The 15,837-nt window shown below is 55.5% G+C and overlaps 7 protein-coding genes across 7 annotated transcripts; 5 read left to right on the top strand and 2 right to left on the bottom strand.

Annotated features, from left to right (window-relative positions):
* Positions 1–361: 361 nt before the first annotated feature.
* TRAVEDRAFT_53589 (uncharacterized protein) lies at positions 362–1,285 on the top strand (the record flags this gene model as incomplete). The annotated part of the gene is made up of 1 exon (XM_008046535.1): positions 362–1,285. The coding sequence occupies one exon, from the start codon at positions 362–364 to the stop codon at positions 1,283–1,285; it is 924 nt and encodes a 307-aa protein (XP_008044726.1).
* A 304-nt stretch (positions 1,286–1,589) lies between these two features.
* On the bottom strand, positions 1,590–2,736 carry TRAVEDRAFT_53588 (uncharacterized protein; the record flags this gene model as incomplete). The annotated part of the gene is made up of 5 exons (XM_008046534.1): positions 1,590–1,721; positions 1,782–2,081; positions 2,140–2,332; positions 2,389–2,665; positions 2,721–2,736. 5 exons carry the CDS (start codon positions 2,734–2,736, stop codon positions 1,590–1,592), a joined length of 918 nt encoding a protein of 305 aa, XP_008044725.1.
* A 629-nt stretch (positions 2,737–3,365) lies between these two features.
* On the top strand, positions 3,366–5,069 carry TRAVEDRAFT_53587 (uncharacterized protein; the record flags this gene model as incomplete). Its single annotated transcript, XM_008046533.1, has 6 exons — positions 3,366–3,436; positions 3,489–4,030; positions 4,091–4,274; positions 4,328–4,611; positions 4,661–4,731; positions 4,788–5,069. The coding sequence occupies 6 exons, from the start codon at positions 3,366–3,368 to the stop codon at positions 5,067–5,069; spliced, it is 1,434 nt and encodes a 477-aa protein (XP_008044724.1).
* Positions 5,070–5,278: 209 nt separating this feature from the next.
* Positions 5,279–7,462, top strand: TRAVEDRAFT_53586 (uncharacterized protein; the record flags this gene model as incomplete). The annotated part of the gene is made up of 5 exons (XM_008046532.1): positions 5,279–6,085; positions 6,533–6,684; positions 6,735–7,021; positions 7,079–7,140; positions 7,193–7,462. The coding sequence occupies 5 exons, from the start codon at positions 5,279–5,281 to the stop codon at positions 7,460–7,462; spliced, it is 1,578 nt and encodes a 525-aa protein (XP_008044723.1).
* A 379-nt stretch (positions 7,463–7,841) lies between these two features.
* TRAVEDRAFT_53585 (uncharacterized protein) lies at positions 7,842–8,892 on the top strand (the record flags this gene model as incomplete). The annotated part of the gene is made up of 5 exons (XM_008046531.1): positions 7,842–7,876; positions 7,935–8,132; positions 8,193–8,470; positions 8,521–8,579; positions 8,632–8,892. 5 exons carry the CDS (start codon positions 7,842–7,844, stop codon positions 8,890–8,892), a joined length of 831 nt encoding a protein of 276 aa, XP_008044722.1.
* Positions 8,893–9,210: 318 nt separating this feature from the next.
* On the top strand, positions 9,211–13,036 carry TRAVEDRAFT_53584 (uncharacterized protein; the record flags this gene model as incomplete). Its single annotated transcript, XM_008046530.1, has 23 exons — positions 9,211–9,308; positions 9,372–9,481; positions 9,539–9,723; positions 11,068–11,081; positions 11,136–11,177; positions 11,241–11,297; positions 11,350–11,359; positions 11,430–11,447; positions 11,500–11,525; positions 11,608–11,633; positions 11,689–11,723; positions 11,777–11,801; positions 11,852–11,863; positions 11,926–11,941; positions 11,996–12,038; positions 12,093–12,193; positions 12,242–12,288; positions 12,341–12,353; positions 12,408–12,435; positions 12,488–12,545; positions 12,604–12,628; positions 12,694–12,832; positions 12,905–13,036. The coding sequence occupies 23 exons, from the start codon at positions 9,211–9,213 to the stop codon at positions 13,034–13,036; spliced, it is 1,260 nt and encodes a 419-aa protein (XP_008044721.1).
* Positions 13,037–13,671: 635 nt separating this feature from the next.
* Positions 13,672–14,974, bottom strand: TRAVEDRAFT_53583 (uncharacterized protein; the record flags this gene model as incomplete). Its single annotated transcript, XM_008046529.1, has 10 exons — positions 13,672–13,821; positions 13,889–14,003; positions 14,071–14,095; positions 14,159–14,216; positions 14,272–14,299; positions 14,357–14,369; positions 14,426–14,472; positions 14,701–14,821; positions 14,885–14,896; positions 14,959–14,974. The coding sequence occupies 10 exons, from the start codon at positions 14,972–14,974 to the stop codon at positions 13,672–13,674; spliced, it is 585 nt and encodes a 194-aa protein (XP_008044720.1).
* Positions 14,975–15,837: the final 863 nt, after the last annotated feature.

Here is a 15,837-nt window from a genome sequence, read left to right as displayed (position 1 = left end):
TCGCCCCGTCGCCTCGTCGCCCCGTCGCCTCGTCGCCCCGTCACCCCATCGCCCCGTCGCCCCGTCGCCCCATCGCCTCGCCGCCTCGCCGCCCCGCCGCCCCATCTCCCCGTCGCCCCATCGCCCCGCCACCCCTCTCCCTCTCACCTCGTCGCTTCATCACCCTCAACGCTACGCTCACCTGTCGCACCGCCGCGCTGCCGCACCGTTGCACCGCCGTCTCTACGGCTTATCATCTTCCAACCTTTCGCCTTGCACCACTTCCCGCCTACGTTGAAGAATGACCTCCCTTCTTGCACTATCGCGTGCTCGCTATCCCGCTGACTATCCACACACCATCTTCTCATCACTCGTGGAAGATATGGTCGTCACGCTCTTCGACCACTTGCCTATCGACTCCCTCGTGCGGTTTCGCTCGTCGAGCAAGGCTGCGGACTTCCGCATCGGATCCTACATGTCACGCAAGCTCGAAGCTCACCTTCGGCGGTTCGTCAGCAACACACACGACTTCCTCCACGAGCTGGAGATCACCTGCTCGGTTGTGTCTGGATCCACCGCCCTTGCCGTCATCTTCCGACTCTCCTGGACTCCGAATGACTTGGACGTGTACGTGCCACGCGACCTCTTCTGGCACGTCATCGCGTATCTGGTCAACGTCGAAAACTACACCGTCTCCTTCCTCGACATCTCCGACTACGTGTCAAAGAAGATACACAACGTGGGACGCCTCTCACGCGAAGGCGGGCAGATCATTGATGTCATTCAAAGCGAGTCGAACTCACCTCTACTCCCTCTCACGACCTTTTGGAACACTGCACTGATGAACTACGTCACCCCGAACTCTTTCTGTGTCTCCTATCCCCACCTCACCGACGCCCATCATGCGCTAATCTTCGAGGATGGCGTTGCAAGTGCGGGAAAAGCTCGCGTCCCTTTCCCCCGTGAGCCCGAAGAGCTCCGTCGCAAGTACGAGCTTCGTGGCTTCGAGTTACATCTCAGCCCCCTCTCGTGGATACGCACCGCGGACCCGAGCGCGCAGTGCACGGGGATAGGCTCCGCGTTATGCCCTCTCACAATGCGGTACTTCGGAGACCGTCACTGCGTCACTGGGTCGCTGTATCCCTTGGAGGGCCGGAAGTCGAAGGAGTTGCGGGTAGATTTGTTGAAGGTGTTCACGGCAGTGTGGTGGAGAGGCGGGCAGACGTGTGGGGATGGTTGCGCTGCGGCGGGGGTTTGGGTCGAAGGGAGTTCGTATGCTTGCTCACGCTCATTGCTCGGAGAGTAGAACCATCTCGTCGTATAATCATGTGACGTTTCCAAGCCCGATATGATTGCGTTACTGCATATCTCTCAGATCTAAAAGTACTAAGGAATACCTCAAGTATGCGACGAGATATGAACAATCACACTTTGTTACCGGCTTACTGAGTTTCGCTTTGGGCAGTAACACCTCACTAAGTCTGATATGAAGGCTGTCCCCTGCATATATTTGGTACCCGCTGCACCTGCACATATTGGACAAACACTCTCCGAGTTTGCATACGCATACCGACCGAGTATATCACGAACTACTACACGATACAAGGCCATCACGCAGAAGGGGAGACCTCCATTCCCTCGTGCCCATCCTCGACGAACTCAAAGCCACTGACAACGCCAGAAGGTCGACGCGCAGCCAACGGTGCACCCAGGGCACGATTAGAAACCGGCTTCAGGAAGCGCTATGAAATGGAATGAGTAAGTACGGAGTATAGATTTAAGGAGAAACGGTGTTGGCGTACCGCTGTCATGTTCGCAGCTGATACCAGCCTCACTACCTCTTGCGGACAGAACAGGATGTCGGTCCTGCGTGCCTTCCGAGCACGCATGGTGACTACTTCAATGGTGACTGCGACGTCGACCAGGTCACCACGCCGTATGACGAGCGGATTGGCGCGTACGATTGCGCCGTCCTCGCGCTGTATGCCGACGACTACACGATGGTCTACACTCCACATGTGAGCGATTTTTGCCGCACGTCCGAGCGGGTCGTCCTGCGCGGTCAGCGTGAGCGTTGGTTTGCAGGTTGACGTCGCTTGGACCTGGGATAAGACCAAATTCTATCAGAGACGAAGCACAATGGGGCAATAATTTGCGTACCTTCGTGAACACCCGTCTCCTCAGTGCAATCTCGCGTTTGCCGTGACGTTGTATCGATGGCGGTAGACATAGAAGCTTGAGGATCAGCTCACGGATGTTGGCTAGCGCGTGCTGCTGGGCGTCCAAGACGTCCTTGCAAGAGCCGCCAGTCAGCGTGAGACTTTGTACCGCCTTGGGTGCGTGTTGAACGTCTCTGACGCGTGCTGCGGTTGAGCATTGTCTCCCAGCCATCATGACCACGACACTCACCCATTCCAGTTGCCCAGCGCAATGAGGTTGGACTCCGCCACGATCCCTTGTATACGCAGTGTTACCTCCTTCCGCTCCGTGTCGTGGTGATCGGGGTGTACGAGAACTTTAGGTGAGGTTTGCCCGTCCTCGCGATCGATGCAGACCCACTGGCAGAGTCCCTCGTATGTCGCAGGAACTACCTTCCAGCTGGGAAGGTCCTTCAAGTGCGCTTGGTCGGTAGTCGGGCGCCCAATGCCTTCCGGCCACAGGTCTCTTGCCAGTTGAGTTTCATTTACTGCCCGGAAGTGTATCAGCTCACGACGCCTCACGACCCGGAGAACTTCACGCACCAGAGATGAAGGACATGGCACTCAGTGACGTACGTTGAGAGAGTGCGGGTGGATGTCAAGACAGAGGAGATGGGATGGGATTGGACTGGACGTCTGCGGCGTCGCGGCCTTAGAGTTCTCGCCAGGTGAGCGCCGAGGACTTTGCCCTTCCGCTCTCAGTCTGCCTGCAATCACAGTGCTCGCACGCCACCATTCTGTCAGAGTTAGGAAGCCGGTGTGCTCATGGGTGTTGCCACCCCCACGAAGCGGTGGCCGTGCAAAGTACGGCGCGTGCGGTTCGTTCGTTACACGACTTTGCTGACGCCACCGACAGGGCCGACTGTTGCTCCTTCGCCAAATCCAGGCGTCTCGGATCGCGATTCCACCCCAGGCTGCCCTGAATTCCTGGTCCAATAGGCTTTCCTGAGTCCCTCCTCCGCTTCCAACTTGACCGATTAATCCGGATGTCGTGTGTCATTCAGACGTCAGCCTGACGGCTTCTGCACGCAACCGTAGATGATCCTATATGTTCGAATTATGGTGCGTCAACTACGCAACATGGACGTGAGCTGCGCACCAACGCCTACGCCCCGGCCATATAAAAAGTGCTATGAAACTGTGCGATGCTCAGTCACCCAACTCGACTTCCATTCATCCCAAACAGCCATGAACCGCGCCATGAAGCACGCTCGCCAAGAGAGTACTGGTCCAGTCACCCGTGCGGCGAAAAAGAACAGGTCCGGACCTTTCTTTTGCCTTCTCTGCGCATACTTACAGACTTTGAAACAGAGCGCGATCCCCGAGTCCCTCTCCGATCGCCAACCCTCCCCCTCCCGACAGCGCGGCTGCGCCCCCCGTTCCTCACGAGGACACGGACGTCGTAGTCGCGGTGGGTATCAAGGGCACATCGGCTCCTTTGCTCGAACACTCGGCTATCATGGCAGCGTCCGGACCTGTCGACATGGCTGCACCGGGCGGTCAGGCGTCCGCAGCTACTCTCAGCATCACTGCTGTACCCGACGCTGCCGCAAACGCTACATCCGCCGGCGCGCTATCTCAGCCCACCACATCGCCCGATCTGCGCGCGGTGGTCGTACCTACGGCCGTATCGGCGCCAGCGTTTGCGCAAGTTCCTGAGATTGTGCAGCAGGCTCTCGCCCCTTCCTCTGGTCAGACTGGCGTGGTAGCCCCTGTCGTTTCAGGTGATTCTGGGCCAGTCGCCTCTGCCAGCACACCGGCGTCCCTCGGCCAGGTTTCACTTGAGGTACCCTCCGAGCTTGCCGGCGAGGTCATCGCCGCTGCTCCGACGGTGGCAGCCAGCAACGGACAAGGTATGTAGCCCGGATTACGTTTCTGCCGTACCTCAAGGTTAATGTGCAACTTTCTTCCAGTTGAAACACAGCAACCTGCATCAGCGGTGGACTCTAACCTCATGCTGGGTGCTGTCCCGCAGATCGGTTCTGCAGCTCCGCCTGCTCAGCGTGCGCTTCTGCCCTCCGCGGACGTCCCAGACCCCGTTCCTCGTCCTGCTGTGATGTTTTTGGAGCTTGATTACGTGCCACTCGAGGTCTTCGTGTGCGTAACTCCATGCTGCCTCTCACAATATCGGCGCTCACGCAGTGTAACAGCCGGCTTCGGAACATAGTGCGTTTTCGAGACGTCACAAGCAACCGATTTGCTGTGACGATGGTCCCTCGCACCGCAGACTGGGGCCGCGCTCCTCGCACCGAAAAGATTCTTTGTATTGGAGGGAAACCCGTCTTAATCTGGCTCGTCGGTCGTGTGCGGAGCCTGTGGTTTTTTGACCGCAATGGCGACCCCCATCTTCGCGTAAATCTCGGATTCACGCTGCACTCCGCCGAGGAAAGTGCTGCTGCAAGCGAGCTCTTCGGACGTGCTCGTCCGCGTGCAGGTACGTTCAAAACATTGATCACATTGGCACGCGCTGACCACGAGCCAAGAATCCACACCGACCACGTTGTACGCAGGCAGGATCTGCAGTCAGCGTGAGAGAGGCGCGTATTGCGACACGGTACGTACCTTGATACAGCCCCTTGCGACGTTGATCTCATAGCAACCGCGCCGTAGCCTGCCGCGTTCAGACAGGTTTACGATGCTACGACCTGTTTAACCGCGAAGTCCGCCATGCCACAACTGAGTCCCGTCGAATTAGGGAAAAACGACGTCGTCGTCGTGGAATGCACCTTCACCCGATGGAGGCATGCGACGGAGGGAAAGTCCAAGAAATCCTGGTCAACTTTTGATGTGGGGTTTGAGCTGATGAGTATCTTCCTTCTCTACTCTGCGCCGGCCGATGTGTCGGATGGAGACAATGTGGATGCGGTAGACGAGATCACGGCTCAACTATAATCGGTGTTCACAGATCGCTCACGCGTAGATACACTGTAACGGACTCGGAAGTGGTTTAATAATTTACTCTGCAGACGCTGCTCTGAATCCGAAGCTGGTCGGGAACTTGAAGTCAGCGTCGCACAACCACATCGACCCCTCGACGTTCAACCTCCCACTTCTTGCCTACGCCGTCCTCGCCCCTCTATCACTCGCCCTCAGCCTCCGCCATGGCGAATCCGTTCGCGAGGCCTACGCTCAGTCTTGAGACGACCTCCATCATCGTGTCCCTCATGGATATACCCTCCCTCATGGTTTTTCGTGCGACCTCGAAAGCTTCCTTGGCCCTCGTCAAGAACGACTTAACGCGCTCTCTGCGTCGGATTGTGTCGAACTTCGTACCAAACCCCACTCTGCTTCTGGAGAAGCTCGATCGACACCACGCGTTCATTTCGGGGTCTGTAGCTCTCCAGTTCTTTCTGAGAGGCTCGCCCATCCGCCCCCGCAACCTGGACATCTTCCTTCCCATCGGTAGCTTGCCACCACTCTTCCACCACATGCTCGTTGAGCAGGCGTCCTACCTCATTCATTCCTTCGCATTCCCCCACGTCGCGCTCATACCGCCGCATTTCCTTGTCGAGCAGGCGGTCGCCTTTCAAACACCGTTGGGCACGGTCACGCTGTGGCAGAGCGAAGCCCATACAGCATTTCTACCCATCATCTCGGCGCCCACCTCCATCCACATCCTCTACGTCAGCCCGCGCTACTTCGGATGCGGCTATCCAACCTTGCTATTCGCTCTGCGCGCCATCATTGGTCGCCCGGATGTCGCAGGCTTCGAGGACGCCGTTCGAAGTTGCTGCAAACGAGGGATTCAACTGCGCTTCTTCACGCGTATGTGGCCCGACTGGACCCACCACGGATCGTGCGCCGCACGATACTTCGCTTGTCCCTCCCAGCAACGCACACTCTCGGACGCGGGCAGTCTCAAGGCGAGGATTGACCCTTTGGTCGACCTGGAGGTGGAGCCGCGTGTGGTATGGCGTTTGGATGACAGGCCTTGTGGCGCTGGGTGTGCTCTTCCGACCCCGGAGTTGCCGGTTCTTCACCTTCTACACAATATACTCTAGTATCCGTATCTAGAAACATACATAATTGCTCCCGATGTTTAGAATGTTTATCTGGTGTCTGCGTAGAGTCGTTACGATGGCTAGATTTGGCAAGAATGGCAGTCTGCAGCTGGAAGCCGACTATGTCCGTATTCGCACGAACTTTAGAGCCTGAGCGCGGGGCGCTTGCGACTTTGAGCTGCTTGAGCTGGCACGTCGTTATTGCGCCACTATTTGGACTTGTGTTCTCTCGCAACGAGTGCGTCGTGGCCATATGATGCACAACCACCTTTCTTTACCTCCATCCTTTCCACTCGTTGGGCCTCATCGACCATGGATGGCCGTGCAACATGCGACTCTCATGCGATATCCCAGGGGCTGCCCTCCGACTACTCATCCTCGTCCACCTTGAGCGATTCTGATATCCCTAACGGCGGAGTTCCGGCGGCCGAGGATGTCACTATGTGGGACGACATTACCGACTCGACTCCGGCCGTGGAGATATGGGTGCCAAATGCATTCTTTCAGTACGTACGCTGTCTGCATCACCCGGGTCCTAATTCTGACCCGCCTTCAGTCGCCTGTATAAGTTTCTAGCTTACAACGACCCCCATATCGAACGCTACAACCTGGCGGACGTTCCCATGGATTGTCAATGGGGGTCTGGGTCACTTGCCTCTCGTCTCTCTCGCAACGGACGGGTGGTCAGTATATGGGCTATAGGACACTTGAAAGGCATGTGGTTCTTCACCATGCTCCAAGACCCGCGGCCGGCCGCTCGCGTCTGCTTGGACCTCCTTCGCGACAGCGATATTACCGCAACAAGGCGCCTTATGAATGCGGCGAACCCGACTCAGAGGCTAGGTACGTCGAACGATATGGTCAGCCCGAGCAGTAGACTGACCCGTCATCTTGTACTAGAACGCTCGTGGTTGACGAAGGTGGATTTCTGTGCCGACAGAATGGACTCTACGAATCGCAAAGTAAGCCTATCAACACTATTCGTATGTATTTCCTTACTACAACTGTACACAGGTCTTCCGCGAGATCTACGATGCTCGCGCTCGCTATACGGCAAAACATGAAATGCAGGTGTTGCCCCTGACCGACTTGTCCATTGGAGATTTGGTGCTTGTAGAGTGCTGGTTCGTTCGCAGCCGCATTAATCGCGACTCGTCCGCATGGGTTACGTGGACCACGGGCTTCCAGCTGCGCTCAGTTTCTCTCCTCCTCTCCCATACCCCATCCGTGGATCCTAGCGCTCTCGACATTGATTCTGACGACAAGTTTGATGGCTATATGTGATATCCTAGCCACAAACCACCTGTTGTACATTTCTAAATATCTACTCGTTGATTCTACTCCAAGGAAATCGTATTTGCCTCCTGGACACGATGGCGAACATATTCGGCCGCCTCTGCAGATAACAATAGGCGCTCAGGTGCGCGTTGAGCGCTTGAGCGTGGCAATCAGCAGCGGCGTCGCCTCCTTCGACGTCTACCACCTCTTTGTTCGTCGCCATATCGTCGTCAGTGCTGTCCCTCACGAGCACGCAATCACTTCGAAACTGCTCTTCCTCATTATGGCGGCAGCTATGCGAATCCTGGCGCTTGCGGCATGTTAAATACTCGCAACCTGTCGGCCTGGCAGCTGCATCAGTCTACACCACTGTCAGTCTCCTACGATGCCCCCACTTCGCCGTGACCGCAAACGCCCTCAGTAGGTTCCCCATCCTATTCACGTTGCGCATACTAAACGTGCACTTATGCTTACTTAGGAGCACACCTGAAAGCCCGCTGGCTCACAAGAAGGTGCAGATCACGACCACGGGCGGCGAGAGTAGCAAGAGCAAGACCGTGCTGGTCGTGAGCACAGACAGCGAGAGCGGGTCTTCGGAGGAGGCGACCGACTCGCCGAAGTCTTTGGTTCGCGAGGCAATCATTCTACCCTGGTGGTTCACTGGATATCCCATCGAGTACGTCGTCTCAACGGATGGAAGCTCTCCGCAACTACCTAACTCAATGGAAATCTCTAGACGTATTCAGGCATTCCTGGAATACCGTGACTCTAACCTCCGCATGGCGTTGGCAAGGGTGCCTGCCACCGCCAACTGGGGACGCGGGCGCTACTCTGCATTTCTCTGCGTTGGCGGAGAGCCCATTCGTCTCTGGGTCCTCGGCACTATGCAAGATATCTCGTATACCGCCTCTGACGTTATTTCGCGCGCCGGCTGCCACATGGTGATCGGCCTGCTCCGCGATGTCGACCGAGAGTCTCTCCACATGCTACACTCTAAGTCTTATCCTAGCAACGGTGAGTGCGCCTTTTTACGCCTCCTGATCACAGTCCTGACCGTCGAGCAGGGGAACCACACCTCGCCTTTCGCGCCGTCTGGGAAGCGACCGGCGACGACTGTCTCTCTGTGCGTATACTGCACGGCTACGTATTGCACAATTCGTTGACACTAGCATCAGATTTTTCCAGCGATTTACGACGCAACGACTGCGTTCGAGTCGAAGACTGCCATGAAGCAGCTCTCTCAGCGTGACTTGGTAGTGGGTGATATCGTACTGGCGGAGGCTAGTATCACCCGGCGTGACGTTGGACGGCGCCGTGCCTCGCGCGGGTGGACCACATGGACCGTGGAGTTCGCGTTGAACGCCGTGTCGCGTGTGATGCCTAGGGTGCTGGTGAAGAAGGAAGAGCCGGAGGACAACTTTGTGATCTCTATCTAGTTCTTGCTCTGTTGCGCGATGTGTTCCGTCCCTAATGCCACTAAGTGTCGCTTCGCCTGCCCTCATCCCATTCTGGATTCACACGCATTCAAGGTATGACTTATCGCTCATCAGTCAGACATTCCGCCGCTAAGCAGCGTGCGCGCGAAATCGAGGGAACCACTAGGTCTGCGCGTGGTGCGCCAAATACCAGTAAACTCTACCTCGCGGCCGTCTGAGCGAGTTCAGACTTCACGCGCAATACTCGCCTTTCCTCCCGCTCGCGTACACTGATACTCCGTACTCTACTCGCACTCCCCCGTCTGTACGTAAATCATAATGCCTGCTTCGCGTGCTCGTCTAGGTCCTTTCGTTCGTCCGCCTCGTTACGAGTCTCTGGCAGTCTTCTCGACCTCGATCAACCTCCCGTGCGGCCAGTGAGTACGTGCATCGGAATTTGTGTTCTCATGCTCATCTAGCCAAAATGCGCTACCTGCTAGTACACATACAATATCCCTGAAGCCCATCCAAGGGCCCGATCATAGCGAATGGACGTTCGAGGGGCATCTAGGCGGATCTAAGTGTGGGGAGGCGGAGCAGTGGGCCAACGGTGAGTGCCCCCATCGGTAGCTGCGACATCACCAATTGATAGAACATATTCCTTCAGCACTCCTACCTTTCTTTGCCAGGCTCACGCAGCTCGTCATCAACGAGGAGTCACGCCAGCATAGGGCCTACGAACAGAGAGCCGACTTCGTTATCCGGACGTCGTGCCTCCTCATTCATGAGGTTGCCGATATGCACTCAATGACACAGCAGAAACTCGCCGAGGCGGAGCAGCAGGTTAAAGTGGTGAAGGAGAGGTGTCACTGTTGGGGCCAACATCCGCTTGTTGTGGTGCACTCAGGAAGGTCGCGAGAATCCCGCGGGGAGGCATCCGGGGTGGTAGCTTGATTCGGAATGTTTTCTGGCTCATTTTTGCTATAGACTCGCTATGTCATTCTGCACACTCTGTAACTGCTTGAATGTTTTATTATCCTTTGCCTGACACCCCAAAGTCGTCGTCGTTGAAATGAGGGAGTTTCAGATTGCAATTGATCAGTGGCCAGATGGATAAAGGTGGAATCGGATCTGGCGTGCGAAGCATCGCCGTTCACCCTCAAGTCCGAAGAGGTATCACGCCAGATCAAAATCGGGGGGCTATTGGCCCGGGATACTAACATGCGCAAACAACCCGAGCTCGGCTCCGGACTCGGTCCAACTGACGCCTGTGCTGCTCGTGTGGCCCCGTCATCAACTAGGTTCAACGAACCTACTTTGAGGCCGAGGTGACTACTGAACGCACGCGTGTTGCAGATAGAAATACTCACATCGAGGTAATTGCACTATGGTTCAGTACCTCGTCGAGCTAACAAATTTCATGTCTCCCAGTGAGGCAACACGGCGCGTAGTCGCCCTGCGCATAAGCAGCCGTACGCGCCCTACTTGTGAAATCTGGCCAGGTTCAGTCGGGGCCGCCGTGCAGCTGTCTCGGCTGAAAGGTTGCTGCCCCAACTTCAAGATTAGAACCGTTCGCTCCACGTGGTCAGCATGTTCCGCATTCAACGTGAACGAAAGACTGTCACCGTATACCAAAATTTTCCATACATCCGCCATGCGATACTGCAAGTATGGCCGCAATTCCCATTCTCCTTCCTTGCCATATAGGCTCCACCAAGTGCACAGCACCCTACTACGGTAAGCGCTTCTATACGAATCAGTGCCTTACACCAAATCCGAAGTCGTCGACTGTCCTACGCTCTCTTCGCTGCCTCATCCGCGCCGCCGCCCCTTTTCTCAACCCCTGTATCACCCTATCCTGGGCTCACAACTCGAGCTCGCTGGGGCGCTATGTCGTCCACCTCCGGACTACTACTTGGATCGCCTCCGTATGCCACCACTTTGGGCGCAACCGGATTGGGTGGGGGTGTCGGCATGATGTGTGTATGGTCCATTAATTCGACAATGTGGATGCTGACGCACAGAAATAGGCTTTACGGGGTGACTATTCACCAGACGTACAGATATTGCAGGCTCTACCCAAATGATCGGACGGTTGTCAAAGTTTTTGTGAGTGATCGCTCTTTCGCGTGCCAAGTCGTGCGCGAGCCTCGAGCACACGGGTGAGCCCATGCTCCGTGCTTACCTGAGCATCAGGTTTTGGTGATCTTGTGAGTTTTGTTATTCGATCTCTACATGCACTGTACCTAATGTACTACTTTCAGTGTGTTAGAAGCTCTTCACACGGCGTTGTGGATTATCCTTGGGTAAATCCAGACGCCGTGCAGATGCTGTTTAAATAATAATGCTTGAGGCTCAATCCTGGACAGGTACCACTACCTCATCGCCGATCCGTTTATTTCCGGAAGCCTCGAAAAAGGACATTGGTAAGAACTCACAGTATCAGAAAATCACTACAAAGCTCACTGAACTGCTCAGGTCTGCAAGGGTACGCATACTTTCCCTCGGAATACGGCACTGGAAACCCATTGATACAATTTCAAATTTGTCGGGAGCAGCTCGCTGTCGTCACCACTGTGCGTCTCTCAACGCTCGATCTCCTTTGCCGTGGGCTTACTATTATCGCAGGCGTGCACTGTGACTGTAACGGAATGGTAGGCGGGCTTCCTATGGCTAAATCATCGCCTCTCGTGAAAGTACTGAGGTTGATCTCTGTTGCTTCCACACCTTCCATAGCTTTTACATTCGTCGCGTCTACCTCAGTACGTCGCCGGCCATCGTACATTCCCCCTTCGGAACTGTACTGAATCTTCTCAGTCGGCCCCAAGTACCGATGGCTTGTGACACCATCCGTACGTCTCTATTTTGGTGCGCTCTCTTCGCTCACTGAACACACGCATCGCAGGTGGCTTTTCTGGTCATGGCTGACGGTTAGTGAGAGCTATATGTCATCCATTACGCCACTCACTCGCTCGGGTAGGATTCGCCATCGGTGAGCTGAATATCCCTACGCAAGCCAGCCTATATTCAAGTTGACGCCTCTTACTCCGACAGCCGCCAGTATATCGGCGTAAGTCAAATACATACTGGGCCGCGAATCCTCATGCTTACCGCACCCCGACAGTTTCAGGTTTACGCCCAGTATCGCGGATTTCCAGAACATCAGCGTGAGTCTGTCGAAGTCGCTCGCAGGTTGCATAGTATGTCATACACGTGCGTAGTGGCTTGTATCCGTGGGATATGGTCTCGCTGGAGTAGGCGATGTTGTTTTGGCCTGCACCCTTGTCTTTGTGCTCCATCGCTCGCGTACGGGCTCGAAAAGGTGCGCTCGTTAGCTATATATTGCAGGCTCGCGCTGATGTGGACCAAGGACGGACTCCATACTCGATACGTTGATCATATACAGTATCAATACTGGTACGTCGCAGATCATACACGCAGAGCTCGTTTCCTGAGCCGCGTTTTCTAGGTGTTTTAACGAGGTATGAAGTACTGCGACACGCGCTTTGTTCGCCTACCTAATGCGCATCCTCTAGCATATTCAGCATTCTCTCTTTCATCTTCGTGAGCCCTGATGTATTTCGGGATTGCACCCGGCTCTTAACGCACCCTGCAGGCACTTATAATTCCCGGAAATCTGATATACGCCGGGCTCAGCATCGTCGGAACGAAGCGTGAGCGAGCACTGTGTCCCCTTCTCCCATACAAGAACGCTCACCCCGCCGCTCTCAGTGTACGCTAATTCCGTGCTCGCAGTGTGAGACCCTCCCCACCGGCAGAAACTCTCGCGTGACAAGGAGGAGACTGACCGGCCGAAACCAGGCTCAACTCGCGACGTGAGATCAACAACCGCTTCGCAGACGACTTCACGACCTTCGACCTGCCCGAGATACCCCAAGATGCAGGTGGAACGCGGCACCCCGAAAGGGTCATATCCTCACTCGCCTGGAACGCGCCCCGGGTAAGTCGCTGAGTCGCCACAGCGGTGCATCGTCCGCGAAGCACTCATCTGATGCTATGTTTGGCTCGACAGCGCTCCTCGTATCTCTCGGACTGCGAGAGTGTCGGTCAGATCGACGACATTACCTTCGCTTCCGGCAGGGATGGCTCATGCGACGAGCCTGTGCAAGGCGCCGCAGAGCTGAAGTCTAGCGTGGGGGTGTAAGATCAGAGTCGGGTGGGTCCAGTCTCGTAAACTATCAACAATATTGAGGTTTGACATGATTTTCGAGGAGCTTGAGTATGTATAGTGCAAGTGACTGATATGGCGGACACACGACGCGTTGTATCAGAGACTTTGTAGCAATCCGCCTTTATTAGGGGAAGTGTACCCCGGAACCTGTTTTCCGCACCACATACAGCGATATGCGCGCGTGAATGCGAGAGAGCTGACACCCAAACGAAGAGGCACGGACTATTCCCTTCCCCGTGTGCTTAGCCGCCCCGGGCTGCGTGTTCGGCGCGGCCAAGCGCGAAGGACAGCTTGTCTGTGAAGCCTTTGGACGTGTGTTAGGACCCGATCCCAAATACTCAGTCGTTGCCTCAGTCAATGGAATGGCACATGACTCCTTCAGGCGGGGCAGGCGATGATTCAATGTCGGGCTAGCGAGAGAGTTATTTCGCTTATACGGCAACGTTCCTATATTTTTCGAGGTTATCCCATCGAAAGCTTAGCGGTACATTTTCGAATGGTCTTCTCTCTCTTCCGTATATACCGCCTCGTCGCAGATCCTCTCGAGACAGCGCACCAACTCAAATTTCCACCATCCGGAACGGTTCACTGTCAGCTCCCGCGACCAATCATACGAGACTCCGAGTCGACGCGCGCAGTTTGTCGTGCTCCGCCTGGCTTGCGGCGGTCGTTTCTGAACCTGTGCTTCCGTCTTGTGTATGCACTGCCCCTGGCGCAAAAACCATTTCCGTGCTGACCGTTAAGGAGACAGGCGTCGGCTGCCCCAGGCCGCGAGTCAGCCAGTACAACTAGAAGGATGGAGGCGGCGATGCGGACTAAACTCACCTGCTGCAATTTCCGTGCGTCGATTCTATTCCCGGATAGGGCGAAGTTCGGCTCGAAGGACCCCATCTCGAAGCCGGCGTGCAAGCAATCCGAGAGAGACCGACGACAGTTGAGGCTGCACATAGGGAAGAAACGCGCATGTCAGGTCATCGGAGCATGAAGGGAGAGCGAAAGGAGCTCACACGGCGAGTACGGAGTTGGCGTACACTAGCGTCAGAGCGAACGTGCATGATAAGTAACAGCTTGGGCCGATGCGATGTTCACACGTACTTTTGACCCCGACAATGCTTAAGCCGATGTAGATGAAGTTGTCAGGCGTTACGACGGCCTGTGGAAATACTTGATTAGAAAGTGCTTGACATAGCGCTAGGAATGAGTCGCACGAAAATGAAGCCCAACAAGCCCAATATGCTATGCATAATCGCGTTACTAAAGCCTTCGTAAAGGGCGGGCTGAACGCGGGCTTACCATGTAAGCACTCCTATAGCGGCGACGTGAGTACTGTGCGAGCAATCATAGCGCGAACGGTATCCGTACCCGTATTGACCGCATATATCACCAAGACGTCAATAAGTGAGTCCGTCCTACATGGTGGGTAAGTATGATGATCATCTGGGATGAGGGCGTGATCAGATAATGAACCGCTCACCGCTTCATACCAGTACGGCTGCGTAGCAATACGACCACAGGCGTGCCAGTGAGACAATTATCCGCTAGTACCGCAAAGCCGAAGATGGCGGAGTTAAGCCACTGCGAATGGCAATTTGTTGGTTATATGCTTCAAATAGTAGAGATAGGTGTGTCCGACGTACCACGCTGCGGTGCCTGAAGTCGTCGAGACTGAGGTGAATTCTAGTGTGTTGAGACGATAGTGATTAGAGCAAAGCTGCGCACGAGGTGATCCGGGAAGGGTGTACGCTTCAACAGTGGACGCTGTGACCGCGGATATCAAATAAGAATATCTTCGCAGACGTGAGACATCAACAGGAGGCTTACCGATCGTGAATCCTGTACAGTATTGTCAGTAGCGGAACAGTACATGATTTGCGCAATCGCAAAACAGGCCTTACCCAGTGTACAAGTCATGAAAAGTATCTGCAGTAGATGTCATTTTAGTACATCGTTATCCCGATAGGGACACTAGACGTACTGCAGCGGCGACAAGTAACCGATAGATGTAGAGCGGGCCGACTACATAGCTGTCGTGGAGTCGCCAGCGCCTCCCCTCCTAGGCTCTGCCTACGCCCACCAGAACTCGGCCCAGACACCACAGCACCCTCGCAGCACCTCAGCATCCGCCTCCCTCCCCTCAGAGCACCTCACACAGCGTCTCTTTTTCATCATCAACCTCGCCGGTCCGCCCCTCCCTAGCGCCCTTACGGGCGCCCTGCCTCCTGGTATCACCGGGCTTCCATCATACTCCCTACGTCACTCCCTACGTCACCACAGTCATTACGATTACCATAGCACCCTGAAGGACGTCATAGGTATTAGTCTAGCTACAGGTCACCTGATCGTTGGTCACATGCTTCATACTCACCTTAGGTACCAAACACGTACAAATAGGTACCTGGTCTGTGCGCACCTGCTCCAGTATATAGGTAGAGTAGATCCTGCACCTGTTCCCCATCTCGACCTCTTAAGTCATTGGGGACAGGTAAGCACCTCTTGTACTAGATGGCCAAGTCAATATACTTAAGTCATTGGGGACAGCTTTGGCCTTCGTCGCCGGCCTCCTCCTTGGCCTCTTTCAGGCAAGTTCCTGGCACGCCCCTGTTGCAACCCCAGACCTCTGTCGGGGTTCGCTGAAGGGTGCCTCTGCCCTGTAAGCCCCTCCCTCCCCTCTCTCACCTCCTCCCATCGTCGTCCCCGCACGGACTCGGCGTGGGCCAGCACCACCTCCGTAAGCAGGTCGGTCCGCTGTCGTCCCTCGTCCTGGGCCTCCGCGA

Source organism: Trametes versicolor (assembly GCF_000271585.1).
Source record: "Trametes versicolor FP-101664 SS1 unplaced genomic scaffold TRAVEscaffold_14, whole genome shotgun sequence".
Classification (NCBI taxonomy): domain Eukaryota; kingdom Fungi; phylum Basidiomycota; class Agaricomycetes; order Polyporales; family Polyporaceae; genus Trametes; species Trametes versicolor.
This window is presented reverse-complemented; position numbering and strand designations above follow the sequence as displayed.